Source organism: Sapajus apella, unplaced genomic scaffold, assembly GCF_009761245.1.
Source record: "Sapajus apella isolate SASKATOON/1434 unplaced genomic scaffold, GSC_monkey_1.0 scaffold1280, whole genome shotgun sequence".
Lineage (NCBI taxonomy): Eukaryota > Metazoa > Chordata > Mammalia > Primates > Cebidae > Sapajus > Sapajus apella.
In genome coordinates this window covers 1-17,382 of record NW_022438206.1, presented here as the reverse complement: position 1 = coordinate 17,382, position 17,382 = coordinate 1, and the positions used below count along the sequence as shown (strand labels likewise).

The following is a 17,382-nucleotide window of genomic DNA, read 5'->3' as shown; positions in this document are numbered from 1 at the left end:
GTATGTCACAAGGTTGTACAATCATTACAACTATCTGAGCCATTACATTTTCATCATCCCCTGCAAAAAAAAAAAAAAAACATCCCTCTACCCATTAGCAGTCACTCCTCATTCCCACCTCCCTCTGGCCCCAGGCAACCACCAATCTCTGGATTGACCTTTTCTGGACATTTCATATAAATGGAATCATACAATATGTGGCTTTTGGTATCTGGGTTATTTCGTTCAGTAACATGTTTTATTTTATTTTCTATATTTATTTTTTACAATTATCTCAATTTTAATGTTTCCCAAGCATTATTTTGACCAGGTACCCAGGTTTGAGTTATGCACATTGACAGCATCCATTATAAAACCACACTTGAAGTTATTAAGGATTTAACCATTTTCTAATATTAGCCTATTTTCTACACTGCTTTTTCACACATGCCCAGTAACAAATGGAATGTCTGTTACATTTATCAGTTTGTGAGTGCTTCTGGAAAACTGCAGTAAGTGTGAAGACCAATTTCCATGCTGGCATTGCATGCATCCAAATATTAATGCACAGAGGCACAGAATTACAGCAACAAAAGAGCATATTCAAACCCTAGCATGCCCCATTCCCCTTGTTATTGCTTGTTTTGCTTAGTCATTTAGTACTATGTTTTAAAGGTTTATCTATGTTGTAGTGTGTCTCTGAACTTTATTCTTTTTCATGTGGCATAGTATTCTCATTGTATGACTACACCACATTGGCTTATCCATTCATCTGTTACTAGACATTTGGGTGTTTTCACTAGCAATCTATATTTATTGAGTTTATTTTGTGCCAGGCAGCACCTGGCTAAGTTATTCACCCCATTTCACAGATAAGGAGGTAGAGAGTCTTAAGAATTTGTCCAAGATTAAGAGCTAGCTAGCAAGTGCTAGCAATAGCTGGAATTTGAACTCAGGCATTTTAGACTTCAAAGGTAATAAATACACATGACAGAACACTGGAAAGATATAAAATGGTGACAATGGAAATTCACCCTTTCCCCAACTTTCGCAGTCACCGCCTACCGCCTCCCTTAGGGGCATCTACTTTTGCCACTTTAAGGATTCTTTCAGAGAATTTATTTATTTATTTTTACCCCAACATGTATGAATTACAATTTACTGAATAATCTGTCCCATTGATTTGAAATGTCACTTTTATGTATACCACATTTCTATGTGTGTTTCCATTACTCTTTTCAGAACCGTCCTGACTTTTTTGCCTATCTTTTATATTTGCCATTTCTCTAGAATCCTTTTTATTAACTTTTTGATTTTTAAAAATTTCTTCTTTTTAAAAAGGTTTTATATATTATGTTCATTCATTCTTTTTTTTTTTCCTTTGAGTCTCAACTCTGCTGCCCAGGCCGGATTTGCACTGGTTCAACCTCAGCTCACAGCAAACTCCACCCTGGGTTCACGTGATTCTTGTGCCTCAGCCTCCTGATTAGCTAGGATTACAGGTGCACATCACCATGCCTGTCTAATTTTTGTATTTTTAGTAGAGACAGGGTTTCACCATGTTGGCCAAGCTGGTCTTGAACTCTTGGCCTCAACTGATCTACCTGTCTTGGCCTCCCAAAGTGCTAAGATTACAGGTGTGAGCCACCATGCCCAGCCTGTTCATTCTTGTGTTCTTTTTAGTTTAGTCTTCATTTCTGAAGCTTTTTTGTTCCCTCCAAAGTCCTGGTTTAATAAGGACTTATTTTGAGGAAAAAAGATTCCAAACATCAGGCTGTTCACAAAAATAACCCACAGTATCAACTTTAGAAAACAAATCTTAAGACTATAACACTATCCCAGATACTCAACTAAATAACATTGCCTTTGCAGTTAGGGAAGCAACTACTGAACTTATGTATGAAGGAAAAGAACTGTACTCCCTGCATAACAAGAGATTATTTTGGAGACAGTTGATAAAAACCATACATCCTTTGAATTGTTAAGTCATAAAGAGGTATCAAAATTGACCAGATGTGGTGGCTCATGCCTGTAATCCCAGCATTTTGGGAGGCTGAGGCAGGCTGATCACAAGGCTAAGAGATGGAGACCATCCTTGTCAACATGTTGAAACCCCATCTTTATTAAAAATACAAAAATTAGCTGGGTATGATGGTGCATGTCTGTAGTCCCAGCTACTCGGGAGGCCGAGGCAGGAGAATCACTTGAACCCAGGAGGCGGAGGTTGCAGTGAGCTGAGATGCACTCCAGCCTGGCGACAGGACAGAGGGAAATTCTTTCATAAAAGGAGTAGTGTATTCAGAAGTTTGTTGAACAGTCTGATTTATAGTAAAAGATTTTCTGTGACCTGGGTTGTGAAGCGCTCTATTCATGCCAGGCCATAGCCTTATATTTCCTCATGTTAGCACACCAGAGACCTGATGACCTGAATTTCTTTGGAATAGTTTTTCATAAAAGTTTGTTAATGTATCCAGTCGTTTCCTTGTAAGGGCAAGACTTAATAAGGTAATACAGAAGTGCTAGAGATAGGTAACAGCCCTCAAACTCAATGAGCTTCTGTAGGTGATTTGCATAATGTGCCCGTTGTAGGAAAAGATTGGTTTCAGCAGACACTACAAGCCATATATTACTGTGGTGCTTAGCAGGAATCACATAATTAAATGACAGAAGGCATTATTTGTCTCTCGATATTTTCTTAAAAAGCAGCTTCAGGTTTTTAGTTGGTTCACATATCCATTCAGGTCTGTTAATTAACCTGATAGGTTGGGCTGAGGAGGGGTGATTTTTATCCAGGTATAATGCACCCATGGTTCAGCTCCCACCTAATAGATGAATGCGTGGTCAGAAAGACCTCATACAGTCTTACCCTTTGAGGGACTAGTTGGTGATCCAGTCCAGTCTCCCTCCAGGTTTTAAGTAGTACTTTGTCTTTAGCCTGTAAGGGATGAAGTGGCACGTCCTGGGGAAGAAGCAAACTGATGAAGAGAAGTCAGTATTTCATTTAGCAATTTTAAATAATGTCTAATAGCTCCTTCCCTTTCTAAGATTTTATAGCCTGATCTTAGCCTCAAGGTGGGTAAGAAAAGGTCCCTCATATATAATTTCTAAAGGGCTCAACTGGAGCCTGTTTCAGGGAACGACCCAAATCCTCAGCAAGAGAGAAGGTAGTACTTTGTCCCAAGTTAGATTAATTTTCTGGCACATTTTAGCAGCAGTTGTTCTTTTTTTGAGACAAGAGTCTTGTTGTGTCACCCAGGCTGGGATGCAGTAGCATGATCCTTGCTTACTGCAATCTCCACCTCCCGCATTCAAGCGATTCTTATGCCTCAGCCTCCCAAGCAGCTGAGAACACAGGCACACACCTCCACGCCCAGTTACTTTTTTTGTATTTTTAGTAGCAATGAGGTTTTGCCATTTGGCCAGGCTGGCCTCAAACTCCTGGCCTCAAATATTCTGCCCGCCTTGGCCTCCCAACATGCTGGGATTACAAGCGTGAGCCACCACACCTGGTCTAGTTCTTCTTTAAATAGTTTGATTCAGTGTTTTAGTCTTTCCAGTGGGCTGTGGCTGTGCTGCATGAAGTTTCCATTCAGTGTCTAGGACTTGAGGCACTTCCTGTACTACCTGAGAGACAAACACCATTGTCACTCTGACTCATCAAAGGGAATTCATGTTGCGGAATTATCTCTTTAGTAAGGTGTGGGTCACTTTGGCTGCCCTTTCTGTTCGGATAGGGTATACCTCTACCCATCCTGTAAATGTGTCTACAAAAAACCCAAAAGATGGTTTTTGTACAAAAAGATGCCCAGTAGCCTCCAGGTGCCCGTGGCATTATGGTGAAATTAACTTGCCAATTCTTGCATGGAGAGTCCCCTCGATGTTTTACCCCAAAAAGGGGCAGGGTCCAGTTTTAGTGCATGAAGCATGCATTGATGGATCACATTTTGGATGAGCTGTTGCATGTCTCGGTCAATCAAGTACTCATGTAGGCATTGAAGGGTCACATCTCTTCCGTAATAGATGCTTGGATGGAACTGGCTCACTATATCTTTAAGGAGGGCACTGCAAACCAATATGATGTATTCTGGATTACATTTCCAGCTGGATGGGCCAGGGCTGGGGATGTGAATCCCCATTCCGTGGCTTACTTTAAGTATCCTTTGGCAAGGTTGGAACTTGGTCAGATCGACATGAGGTATTAGTGGGGCTAAGAAAGCCTCCAAGTCCAATGCTTCTATGGCTTTCTTGGCTGGCAGGTTGGCAGGTTGATTTCCTTTGACTATTCGGGAGTCTCCATTTTGATGGCTGGGACAATGGATGATAGCCACTGTTAGAGGGGCATTTACAGATTCTTTTTTTTTTTTAATTTGAGATGGAGTCTTGCTCTGTTGCCCAGGCTAGAGTGCAGTGGTGCAATCTCGGCTCACTGCATCCTCTGCCTCCTGGGTTCAAGCAATTCTCCTGCCTCAGCCTCCTGAGTTGCTGGGACTACAGTCAAGTGCCACCATGCCTGGCTAATTTTTGTATTTTTAAAGTACAGACGAGGCTTCACCATGTTGGCCAGGCTGATCTCAATCTCCTGACTTCAAGCGATCAGTCTGCCTTAGCCTCCCAAAGTGCTGGGATCACAGGCATGAGCCACGCACCCGGCCAGTGTGGGTGCTTTTTAATTCATAATGCTAAATACTTAGTAAGCTTTTTCAATCTCGCAGCTTATTTGCTTCAGTTCTGGGATATTTTGATTTTATCACATTTGGAGGGGGGGGTGTTATCAGTTGAATGTGGGATTTTCTGAAATGTATCTCTTAAGTTTATTTTTTTCTCTTGTTTTCCATTATTAACCTTTTGCCTTTTTAAAAAAATTAGGAGGATTTTCTCAGCTATATTTTCTACCTTTCTGTTGGCTATCTAAATTTTCTGCTATATATTTTTATCTGCACTATTATTTTAATTTCCGAGAGCTAGCTCATTTTTGTTTTCTGGAAAAAAATGCTATTAGAAAAGTAAATTCATTATGTTTATCTCACTAATGTCAATTATTTTTAAATTTCCCTGAATCAACTGTTTTTTCTTTCTTCTCCTTCTCCTGTGTGTTTATACCTCTGTCTCTGCTCTTGGACATGTTCTTGCAATACCTGATGACCAAGTTTACTACTCATCTGTCCACACTTAACACTGAGGCACTAAAAGTTGATGATGGACGCTCTAGTCTTGTCATGCTGGAGTTGTAATACGGTGGTTAGTCAGCTTGGTTTTTGTTTACTTTCCTCCTGCTGCACACATTTAAGTTTTATTTTTCTTCATTCCAATGGTTACCATCGTTGAAATTTTAATTTTTGTCCACCACAAACACTTCCACTATGGAAGGGAGGCACTTTCTAGAATCCTGTCTGAACCTCCTTTCCAATGTAATGCTAGCAACTGCCCCAGAATTATGTCCTGAAAACAAGCTGATTTGTGTTTTCCCCTCTTGGAAATCTTGAACAGCTTCTGGTCTTTAAAACCCATTTTCAGCTCCTTGTCAAGGCTTTCTGTGATCTAACTCCAAGCTGACTTTACAAAGCCCTGTACTGTATTCCACTCCATATCTCAGGATGCCAGCCACTTCCTGAGTGCACTGTATTATACATGCTATGGCACCATGTCCTTTGTTTTTTGGGTTGTTCTCTTGGCTGTAATTTCTCTCCTGTGGTCTCTGTGAGCCCATCATTCACATTCTTAAGCTCATCTCCTCAGTAAGTAAAGCCTTCTCTCCCACCCTACATTATCATGAACACCCTGCCCTTCCTCTCTTGGCAAGGTACCTTATGTATTTATTTACCATTTGTTTCATTTATATCTCATTCTTTATGAAACACCAATTCTGGGGCACTGTCTCAGATTCCATCAATCCCATCAACCCCTCGAGCTTCTGCTGGCAGGTGAGGTGATGACCCAGAAGTATGGAGGAGTCAGCTCCCTCTGAGGGCCTTCATCAGTGAAACGCAGAGGACAGGAGGGAGCCTGGTAGGCAAACACCCCTCCTGTCTCCCCACTGTAGACTCCTCTCAGCCATGGTTTTGCCTTGCATGTCTTCCAGAGAAGATGCACAGGTTGTTTGGCAAATGCGTTTGGCTAAGTAAATGCACTTGCCAAACAACCCGGGTGTCTTCGGGCTCACTGTGAAGGCTGTGGCAAGATAATGCATCACATCATATTGCTATGTATCGTTCCTTGCTTCACTTACCTTTTTCCTCGCCCTCATCTCTCTGTTCTCACATATCCCATATAAAATACCAGTGCTTTAATCCTTGCCTTGGGCTCTGCTTTCTAGAGGACCTAGGCTAAGACACCCAGATATTTGTTTAAAAATCTGGCAGTCATAAGCTTTCAATTGTTCAGTCATGTGTATGACAGCTGGAAGTACCAGATCACCCACTGGTTTTATATTGAAGTTCTACAAATACTTACACCTTTTAAGAATATAGAAATGTCAGTTACATCCAACATAACAATTTCATTTTCGAGGCTATTTTCACAAGACATGGGAATCATGTTTGGAGTCTGGCTATCTTACCTGATCCATTTGTTCAGATAACACTTCCAAGGTTAGGTTCCTTTTAACACATGGTAATAGTTATGCATATTTATGCAAGTCTACATATTGCAAAGGAGAATAAAGATGATATCCTTTTGAAAGCTCTCATTTAAAACCTTGTCAAATTAGATATTTTGAGCTAATTTTATGATACATAACCCTTACAAGCCATAAGGGATCATTTTTATCTGAGATGACTTAAATAAATAGTAAAATTCATCTTTTACTGTACAGTCTATGAGTCTGACAAATGCATAGTTTTTTTTAAGATGAAATCTCACTCTGTTTCCCAGGCTGGAGTGCAGTAGCACAGTCTCGGCTCACTGCAACCTCTGCCTCCCAGGTTCAGCAATTGTTTTGCCTCAGCCTCCCAAATAGCTGAGACCACAGGCATGCACCACCATGCCCCAGTAATTTTTGTATTTTTAGTAGAGACGGGGTTGCACCATATTGGGCAGGCTAGTCTCGAACTCCAGACTTTGTGATCCACCTGCCTCAGCCTCCCAAAGTTGTAATTTCAGGCATGAGCCACCACACCCAGCCGATAAATGTATAGTTTATAACCATCACCACCACTACCACAATCAAAATATACAACACTTCCACCAACCCCTAAAATTCCCTCACGGCATTTTGTAGGAATCCATTCCCACCAACCTCAGACTTTGGCAAATGCTGACCTATTTTCTGTCCCTGTAGTTTTGCCTTTTCTAGAATGTTGTATAAGTGGAATAACAGAGTATATAGCCTTTCAATGTGGCTTCTTTCATTTAGCATAATGCTTTTGAGATTCATCCATGTCACTGAGTGGATCAACAGTTCATTCCCTTTTGTTGCTGAGTATGCTGTGGGTATACCACAATTTGTTTTCCATCTACCAGGTGAAGGATATTTGGGTTATTTACCAATACTTGAATTTTGAACAAAGCTGCCATAAACATTTGCATACAGTTTTTGGAGTGAATTCTTTTTATTTCCTTGTGCTGGGAATGCTGTTGTGGGGTAAGTGTATATTTAATTTTATAAGGAACTGGCAAACTTTTGCAAAATGTCTGTACTACATATATCAGTTTCAAAAATGAAACTTGTAATTCTTGATCAATTGTTATGTTGGATGTAGCTGACATTTCTATATTCTTAAAAGGTAGAAGTATTTGTAGGACTTCAACGTCAAATCAGTGGGAGATCTGGTACTTCCAGCTGTCATACACATGGCTGAACAATTAAAAGCTTATGACTGCAATATTTTTAAACATGCAACCTCAGGAATCTCAGGAATAATGTATGAGAGCCCCAGTTGCTCACATCCTTACCAGTACTTAGTGTTGTCAGTTTTCTTTTTTTTTTTTTTTATTTTAGTGGTTCCAGTACAAAGATGTAGTCTCTTGTGTTTCTTAAACAGCCTTAGAGAGATAATTGGTATGCAATATGATATATATTTTTATAAGTATACAATTAGATTTGACATATACACATCCATGCAGCCTGGCTGATGAATATATCTGATAAAGGGACACTGCAAACCCAAATGTCCTGGGCTGAATGGCACAGTTAGGAATGGGGCCAAGGTCTCTGATCCCCACCAGAGGCCAATGGCTCTATACTCCTGCCAAAATAAAATGAGGCCAAATGCAGTGGCTTGTACCTATAATCCCAGTACTTTGTGGAGCCAAGGTAGGAGGATCCCTTGAGCCCAGCAGTTAGAGACCAGCGAAAGCAACAAAGTGAGACCTCCTCTCTACAAAAAATTTAAAAATTAACCAGCTGTGGTGGTGGGCTTCTGCAGTCCGAGCTATGTGGGAGGCTGAGGCTGGAGGATTGTCTGAACCTGGGAGGTTGAGGCTGTACTCCAACCTGGGCAATGGAGAGAGAACCTGTCTCAAAAAAAAAAAAAAGATATAATGGGGAAAGGTGAAAATTCTGACTTCTTTGGAGTTTTTGGATACTGAAGGCCACATGACAGTATTTCCAGGTAACTTTAGGGGAAAAATTAAGCTGGTGACACCAGGAAGTTTGTGGATTAACTCAGTGACCCACAGTACTTATCTGCATGTGGTGCTTATCTGCTTGTTGGTGTGGCCCTTTTGGCCATTTCAGGTGTCAGTCACCATGGTTCCCACCACTGAGTGCTTTATAGGCATTGACATTTTGGTTGCTTGTGGCACAGAACATCACTGGCACTAGAGCGGCTATGACCCCTAACAGCTAAGGATTTGAGCCATAACCATGGGGCAATCGCCCTATACCTATCACCATATCTTGCCACATTTTTACTGATTCATAGGCCATTGCCAACAGCTTAACCATCTGGTCAGGGGAATGGCAACAGTAACTGGACTATTAAAAGATCCCATGTGTGAGGACAAGGACTATGGCAACAGCTTGCTGTTGGAAGGGACTCTATATGCCACTCATGTGGATGCTCTGACTACCACAGTTGCCCTTGAGAGGATTTATGTCATGTTTTGGATACCACATGGGATTTCACTCTGACCAAGGAAAATCCTCCCTGCCCAAGCAACATGACAGTAAGCACACTATCATGCAATACAGTGGGTTTTTCATGCACTCTGTCATCCACAGGCCAATGGAGCAATTGAATGATGGAACAGCCAACTCACAAAGCAACTGAATAAAGGACATCAGGACAGCCTGCTAGCGGGGTGGAACCTCAATCTGACTAGGGCAGAGTGGATACTAAGAACTGTGCTCCAAGGGAAACACAGCACTGCACACATCTTGAGAAACACCGAACTTGTTGTGGATGGAGGTGGACCAGGTAACTACCTGATTTGGCTGCAACTGTGAAATTCCAATCTCAGTGTTCCCAATCATTCTTTTTTCTTTTTTCATTTAGAGCGCACATCCTGTAGGTGGTTTGTGGTTCAGGCTGCCAGAACACCCCAGACAGGGCCCCCTGACTCTAATCTAGAGGTGATACTTCCTCCAGGTGCCTCTCTTCTGTGAAATCCACAGGGATAAAGGACAGGAACAAGGAGTACCAGGGTGTTAGGATTAGTGGCACCAGGAACACCTGATCCTTCCACACAGGTGGCTAACCTTATCAGACATGTCCAGTTTGTACAAGACAAACCTCCCTACCTGGACTGAAGGACTGAAGCCAAAAGGCCTGGGTCATGCAACAAGGGGAATGGGTAGTCTTGAGACTGCAGTAGTAAGACTGGGACACTGCACTCAGGCCCGCCTCTATGGGATAGCTGAGGATGTAGGGAATACCTGAGGATGCAGGAAGTCTAAGGGGCAGACACTGTCAGTCTGCTTTTTCCACAAGGATGTGAAAGTAGAGGCTTGGAAGCATAATGCCTTTGTTGGGCTCTCCCAAGCTGTGGCCACCAAAGTAAAGTACTGGATCTGCCATCCCAGACCCTATTCTGTCACAGACTACAGCAACCTTCTCATCCTGCCACTAGTAAACTCTACCAGTATTATAGTGGTGCAGTGAGTATCAACAGAGCCTCAGCTGTGGCTTACTGAGTGAGGATTTAGCACCTGCCACAGGGGAGGAAGGGAGACTTAATTGGCCGAAGGTGGCAAAACATCATGACAACTAACAACTTCGGTGGGCTGGTAGTTGTGACCCATTATGTTCCTTTACTTGGATGAGAAGCATCCCAGTGTTGGCAATGGAAACAAGAATTGAACTACTGTTAGCTTTCCAGGTAGGGACTTCATGAACAATATTGAATAGGGGAAACCAAGTTCATATAACTAATTTGAGACTTTGCTGACAAAGGCTAATGCCCTTACACATGTGAATGGGTTACTGAACAATAAAATGGGGGAAGGGATGCTATGTGCACCTGAGGACTACATTTTTCTCTGTGAGCAGTCCAGGGTGACCCAAATATGGTGTGGTCAGTGTTGTACTTGAAAAGCTGATGAACGGTGGGATACTGCACACTGGGCATGCTGGGGTGTCCGTATATATGACCCTTGGAAATGAGTCACACCAGTGGGCCAACAGCCTGAAGTCATACACCAGGCATACTAGACGATTGTCAGGAAGTATAAGTGATCCTGGTTCATGTTCTTTTTGAGATTTTTGGTACCACACATATGAGTCAGTGCTCGGGAAAAACAGATAAGAAATCTGTTCCTGAGCATGGCAGATACTGCTTCCTCTATTGCCACTTCCTTGGCAGCCCAGCAGACATTCCTCAACTCCCTTGAGAATTTTTTTTTTCTGAGACAGGGTTTTATGCTGTTGCCCAGACTGCAGTGGCATGATCATAGCTTGCTGTAATCTCAAATTCCTGGGCTCAAGTGATCCTCCCACCTCAGACTCCTAAGTAGCTCTGACTACAGATGCACACCACCACACTTGGCTATTTTTCTTAATATTTAGGAGAGATTGGGGGGGGTCTCACTATTTTGCCCAGGCTGGTCTTGAACTCCTGGCCTCAAGCAATCCCCCTATGTTGGCTTCCCAAAGCACTGGGATTATAAGCATGAGCCACCACACCAGGCCAAGAGGAGTCTATTAAACAAAGGAATTACTCTAGACTTCCATTTACCAAACTGAGACAAGTGTGTTTGATTGCCAATAGCTGCTGCTGTACCTAGAGAACACCTCTTGTATTACAGAAAAGTAGATTTGGGAGGAGGCCCACTTGCTATAGATATTGGGGACCCTTTAAGGACCCTTTTTTTGACCTCTTCAGCAACTTGTTACCTGGATCACTGGATCCAGGACTAGGCTGTTCCTCCAGGCAGACCTGATCAGCTATTTGTGGAGTAGTCCTCTGGGGCCTAGTAAAATGCATTCTGGCTATGGCTTAACAATGTTTCACTGACATTGCGTCTGTCACAGTGTTACCTGGATGTGATAAGACAAACCTCTGCCTCCAGATATTAAGAGGTTGATGGGCATATGAAATGGACTGGCTTTGCTAGGGGGGATAATCTGAATTAAGGGCACAGTCTGCAGGACAGTTCTCCAGGTGGCCTTGGACCAACTTAGTTCATTCTCCTTTCTCACTTGTGGTTCTCTAGGATAACTGTGGAATGTGCTGGGAAATGTAACATCCTGTGATAAAGACTGACCAGAATAGCCTCTTGTCTCTCCTAGAAATAGAATGTCCTTCACGTTTTTCTTTGTTTTGAGACACGTTTCACTCTTGTTGCCCAGGCTAGGGTGCAATGGCGCAATCTCGGCTCACTGAAACCTCTGCCTCCCAGGTTCAAGCGATTCTCCTGTCTCAGCCTCCTGAGTAACTGGGATTACATGCAGGTGCCATCACGCCTGGCTAATTCTGCATTTTTAGTAGAGACGCGGGGCGGGGGCGGGGAGCGGTTTCTTCATGTTGGTCAGGCTGGTCTTGAACTCCTGACATCAGGTGAGCTGCCCACCTTGGCCTCCCAAAGTGCTGGGATTCAGGCGAGAGCCACTGCACCTGGCTGAATGTCCTTCATGTTTTAGCCCAGTGTGTCATGCCTCCTCGTCTCCTCTCTCATTGCCCCAGTTAGGCTGTCCTTGCATTGCTATTAAGAAATACTTGAGACTGGGTAATTTATATAGAAAAGAGGTTAAATTGGCTCATGGTTCTGCAGGCTGTACAGGAAGCATAATATCAGCATCTGTTTGGCTTCTGGGGAGGCCTCAGGGAGCTTTTTCTATTGGCAGAAGGAGAAGGGAGAGCAGACATATCATACGGTGAGAACTGGAGCAATAGACAGTGTGTGTTGGGGGCGTGCCACACACTTCTACAGAACCAGATCGCCCTAGAATTCACACTATTGCAAGGACACCAAGCCATGAGAAATCCACCTACACGACTCAAATACCTTCCAGCAGGTCCCACCTCCAACAATGGGGACCACAATTCAACATGAGATTTGGCAGGGACATATATTCACACTGTATCAATCCACTCCTGCACCCCCAAATCTCATGTCCTTCTCACATTGCAAAACATAATCATGTCTTCCCAATCATCTCCCAAAGTTTTAGCTTGTTCCAGCATTAAACTCTAAAGTCCAAAGTGTCATAGGAGACAAGGCCCTGAAAAAGAACTAAGAAATCTGAAGCAGCAAAATCCATGTAGAACTCATCTTGGTCAGTATTTTTCCTTGTACAGGAAGAAACCGAGGACACCCGGTGCACCGCCCAACACAGGTTAAAACAGAGCAGAGATTCGAAACCAGACCTCAGCTTCCGGTCCCAGCCCACAGAGTCTTCAATTTCCTTCGTCGGAAGTGACATACAGCTCCTATTCTCCTTCGCGTCCATAGAGGTGACACAGGCTGGAGAGGCGGAAAAATGGGCGGGACGAGGGGCGGAAGCACCCCTCCTACCTGGACCCGGAAAAACATGGCAACCCCGGGTCGGGCTATCCGGAAACCGGCTCGAAGAAGACGGGGATTGGCCATCGCTTACAAATGTTGTGAGCTTTGTTTCAGGGCGGGAGATCTTCCGAGACTCACTGGGGACCGGATGGTGAGTTTTCCTTGTACCCTAACAGGCCGGCTCGGGAAGGGGAGGGTCCGGGCAGCTTTAACAGTGCCTTGGGACAATGGCTGCGGGTTCTTCAGCCGGTGTTTATCAAGCGCCAACGAGGCCAGCCTCCGGGAATGGAGCACGGGAATGATAGAGTCAGTCTGTCCCCTCAAGAAATATCGTTCAGTGAGGAGACATACAGCGGATAGGCGCACGATTCTTTAACGGTGTGATTGGGGCCAAAAGGGAGCTAATCCTCAGACTAAAAAGAGCCCTAGTCCTGGGATTCTGGGCGCTGTAGCAAATGGACTCCAAATGGAGTTGAAGGGAGGGAGGAGTGCGTCAGGCGGAGCTGAAATGAGAGAGGGAACTACCTGTCCGATAGGACAGAATCGGGGAGAAAGCTTGGTGACTTGAGCTTAGAGAAGGCCATTGCGGCGGTAGCAGAAGAGGAGGCAGGGACCAGATGTTACGGTATGGATCACCGTGACACAAAGTAGGCGCTTTATCATAAGAGCAGCAGAACGACTAGCTCTGATGTACATTTTGAAAAGATCACTATAACTGCGGGGGAAGACTGGATTATAGGAGGGCAGGAATTGTGAGAAAGCAGTTAGGAGGCCACCGCTGTAGATGAGCGGTGGTGACCTAGCCTACATATGGGAGAGAAGTGGACGAATCAAAAGTATATTCAGGAGGTGAAAATTCAGGACTTTACGGATTAGATACAGGATTTGAGTGACAGGTTGGATACTCAACGATCATTCCAAGTTTCTGGCCTGAGTGAGTGAATTACACTTAACAAGAACAAACTATTTTGAGATTTTCTAAGGGTTCTCCTGCACTCAGTGTTAAAACCACATTTTTTTCTTTCTGATTATGTGTTCTCATGTTTTGTATGCTCACTGTAGAAAATTCAGAATATGCATAACAAAATACTTTCTTTTGTATAAAGGACAATAAAAATCACCTCGGAATCTCACTACCCAAGATGGTCATATTTTAGTGTGTTTCCTTCATGTGTTTTTAAAAAATGTGCATATTTTTATATAAATGGTATGCTACTAATTATATCTTTCTGTACCCATTTTTTCCCCTTAGCATGACTAATGATTCAACTGTGTGCCAGGATATTGTTGACAAATTTTTTTTTCCTGTTTGAAACAAAAAAAGTCAAATGTAATTCTAAGTAAGAGATAACATTAATTTTTTGGTGTGTTTTCTTTTTAATATTTGTTTAAAAGCTTTCTAAAAAGCCCACGATTTGGCCACAGTTTGTGTTTTTCATTCAGATGTTTTTACTTAATGTTATTTATTGCCATTTTTACACACCATCAAGACCACATGTTTTAATGGTTGTTAAAGCATGACACACCGCAGTCAGTTTGGGGGGGCTAGGGGAGGGACAGCAGGGAGTGGGGAGGGTGGGGAGGGATAACATGGGGAGAAATACCAGATATAGGTGATGGGGGGATGAAGGCAGCAAACCACCTTGCCATGTATGTACCTATGCAACAATTCTGCATGATCTGCACATGTACCCCAGAACCTAAAGTACAATAAAAAAAAAAAAAAGAGAAAAAATTCCTAACATTCTGCTCCTACTTGTCTGCTGGGGAAGCAGCTCTTCAAGCATGCATCTGAGCCTGCCTTATGTGAATAAACAGCAACCAGCTAGGTCCCTTGGCTTTTCCTCAGGAATGGCAGTGAAACTAGAAACAGCTCAGCAGGGTTAGGAATACAACATCTCATGAGGATGCCAAATGGGCTTTGGCGATGGATTTTTCTAGTTTAACACTTTTAATCAATGTTACTGTCAAAGTTATTGTATATTTGTTAAGAAATGAGTTCTAATGTTAACTTTTAAACAAAAGAAATCTCTTGGTCTTTTCATTTTGTGTGCAGTAGAATCCTGCTTGTCTGTGAAATGCAGTTAACACATCAGCTGGACCTATTTCCTGAATGCAGGGTGACCCTTCTGTTATTTAAAGATGTCAAAAATGCAGGAGATTTGAGAAGAAAGGCCATGGAAGGGACCATCGATGGATCACTGATAAATCCTACAGTGGTAAATATAAATTTTAAGAATGAAAGAGCTGGCTACGTGCGGTTGATCTCACCTGTAATCCCAGCACTTTGGGAGGCTGAGGCGGGTGGATCTTCTGAGGTCAGGAGTTCAAGACCAGCCTGGCCAACATGGTAAACCCTGTCTCCACTAAAAATATAAAAAAATTAGCTGGGTGTGGTGGTGGTTGCCTGTAATCTCAGCTACTTTGGGAGTCTGAGACAGGAGAATTGCTTGAACCCAGAGGGTGGAGGTTCCAGTGAGTTGAGATCACACCATTGCACTCCAGCCTGGGCAACAAGAGCAAAACTCTGTCTCAAAGAAAAAAAGAATGAATGAGCTATACGGAGCATTTAAGTATACATTAATTTTTATGATGTTATAGGGTAGCCTAAAATTCTGTCACCTTTAGGGAAAAAATTCTTGTCTAAGTCAGATGCAGCCAACCTTGACTGTAACAGTGAATTGAGGCAGAAGAGCCAGGTCCTGCCCTAGGAAATAGGAAAGGTTGTGATCTGGCTCTAACATGGGAAATGCCTGGATCTCCAGCTTCTCATCGGTAAAACGGGGGTTCTTAACAAGACAGTCTGCAGAGGAGGCATAGTGTAGCAGTTAAAAGCACACACAGAGGCCGAGGTGGGCGGATTGCTTGAGGCCAGGAGTTTGAGACTAGCCTGGCCAACATAGTGAAACCCTATTTCTCCTAAATTAGGTGGGCGTGGTGGTGTGTGCTGGTAGTCCCAGCTACTCAGGAGGCTGAGGCACAAGAATCCCTTGAACCTGGGAGATGGAGGTTGCAGTGGGCCAAGATTGAGCTACTGCACTCCAGCCTGGGTGACGGAGCAAGACTCTGTCTCAAAAAAAAAAAAAAAAAAAAACACACACACACAAAGTGGGATCATGTTACCAGGACTTAATCCCAGACCTACTACTTAGGACTTTGAACAAGACATAGCCAAGCTTTATATACTGTGCATTGCATTCCTAGCATTGTTCCCAGTGCTTTACATATACTAACTCGCTTAATCTTCACAACAGCCTTATGAAGTGAACTGTTTCATCTGTCTCTAACAAATAAAATGCTAAGGAACTTGCCTAAATTCCCTAGGTGATTGGTGACAGAGATGGTATTCAAACCCAGACATTCTTTGCCTCGATTTACTCATCAATTACATATTACCACTATTACTATTACTATTACTACTACTACTGATATCAATTTCATAGGGTAGTTTTGAGGATTAACAAAAATAATACGAGTAAAATGTTTAAAATATGATCTTGGCCATAATATTAGCCCTCAACTAATGTTATTTAAAAATTTTTACTATTTGCATAAGTTTCTTGCAGCTTTAAAATTCTGTGACTATCCAGGCCCTTGGGATAATAGTTTTGAAAATATAGACCGTAAGAATTGTGATGAGGTAAAACAGCTTGACACTGGAGTTACCATGAGTTGCCAAGTGTTTTCACACACTGCAGATTCTCCATGTGTAATTAATTCTTTTTGCTCTGTTTGGTAGATTGTCGATCCATTTCAGATACTTGTGGCAGCAAACAAAGCAGTTCACCTCTACAAACTGGGAAAAATGAAGACAAGAACTCTATCTACTGAAATTATTTACAACCTTTCCCCAAATAACAATGTAATGTGGACTTTCCTATTTCTGTTGACCTTGTCATAATAACATACATGTTCCCCAGTGTTGGGTTGGAGGCTAAATTCCTGCAAGCCAGTGGTTAGTAATAAACCAGAATAATAGTGAAGAGAGCTCTGGACAGAGAGTTGAGGTTTAACCCTGCCTCTTACTAAGTTTACATGTGAGTAAACAAAAATTTAGTTAAGTGAGGTTAATTTTATCTGTTGTTCTTACTATATAGGGTCAGGAAGACCCCTCAAGTATTTTTGCTTAAGAAGCTGACAGAAATCTAAATGATAAAACATTAGGCGTAGATATTTTGTGTGCTGGCATGCATATCTTTCCCTCTTCCCGTTAATTCCTTGAGTGTGGGATCCACCTCCTTTTCATATACCAGGAACTGGCTGGTACCTACAGCAGTCTTTAACACATCCTCACACGCACCCAGTGCATAGAAGAGTCTGTGGTTTGAAATACTTATACTCGTGCTTTTTCAATGCAAGTTATGGAGCTAAGGACATCCCACATGTAGAACATGAAAAAAATGACTGAAATTTTGCTGATGAGGTTTGAGTGTTACTGCAGCTATTAATAATCAGGTACTAATGTCATCTAGAGAAAAGTTAGGAAACCTGTGGCATAGGTTAAAATACAGATGATTGAA

General features: G+C 42.6%; 1 protein-coding gene and 1 long non-coding RNA gene across 2 annotated transcripts; one reads left to right on the top strand and one right to left on the bottom strand.

Annotated features, from left to right (window-relative positions):
• Window positions 1-3,672: 3,672 nt before the first annotated feature.
• LOC116546727 lies at window positions 3,673-10,809 on the bottom strand. Its single transcript, XR_004266817.1, has 3 exons — window positions 9,826-10,809; window positions 6,711-6,716; window positions 3,673-3,686 (listed from the first exon to the last, which is right to left on the bottom strand). It is a non-coding gene; the product is annotated as an uncharacterized LOC116546727 (long non-coding RNA).
• Window positions 10,810-12,654: 1,845 nt separating this feature from the next.
• On the top strand, window positions 12,655-16,849 carry LOC116546726 (EKC/KEOPS complex subunit TPRKB-like). The gene is made up of 3 exons (XM_032272909.1): window positions 12,655-13,013; window positions 14,919-15,081; window positions 16,602-16,849. Exons 2-3 carry the CDS (start codon window positions 14,941-14,943, stop codon window positions 16,761-16,763), a joined length of 303 nt encoding a protein of 100 aa, XP_032128800.1. The 5' UTR covers window positions 12,655-13,013; window positions 14,919-14,940; the 3' UTR covers window positions 16,764-16,849.
• Window positions 16,850-17,382: the final 533 nt, after the last annotated feature.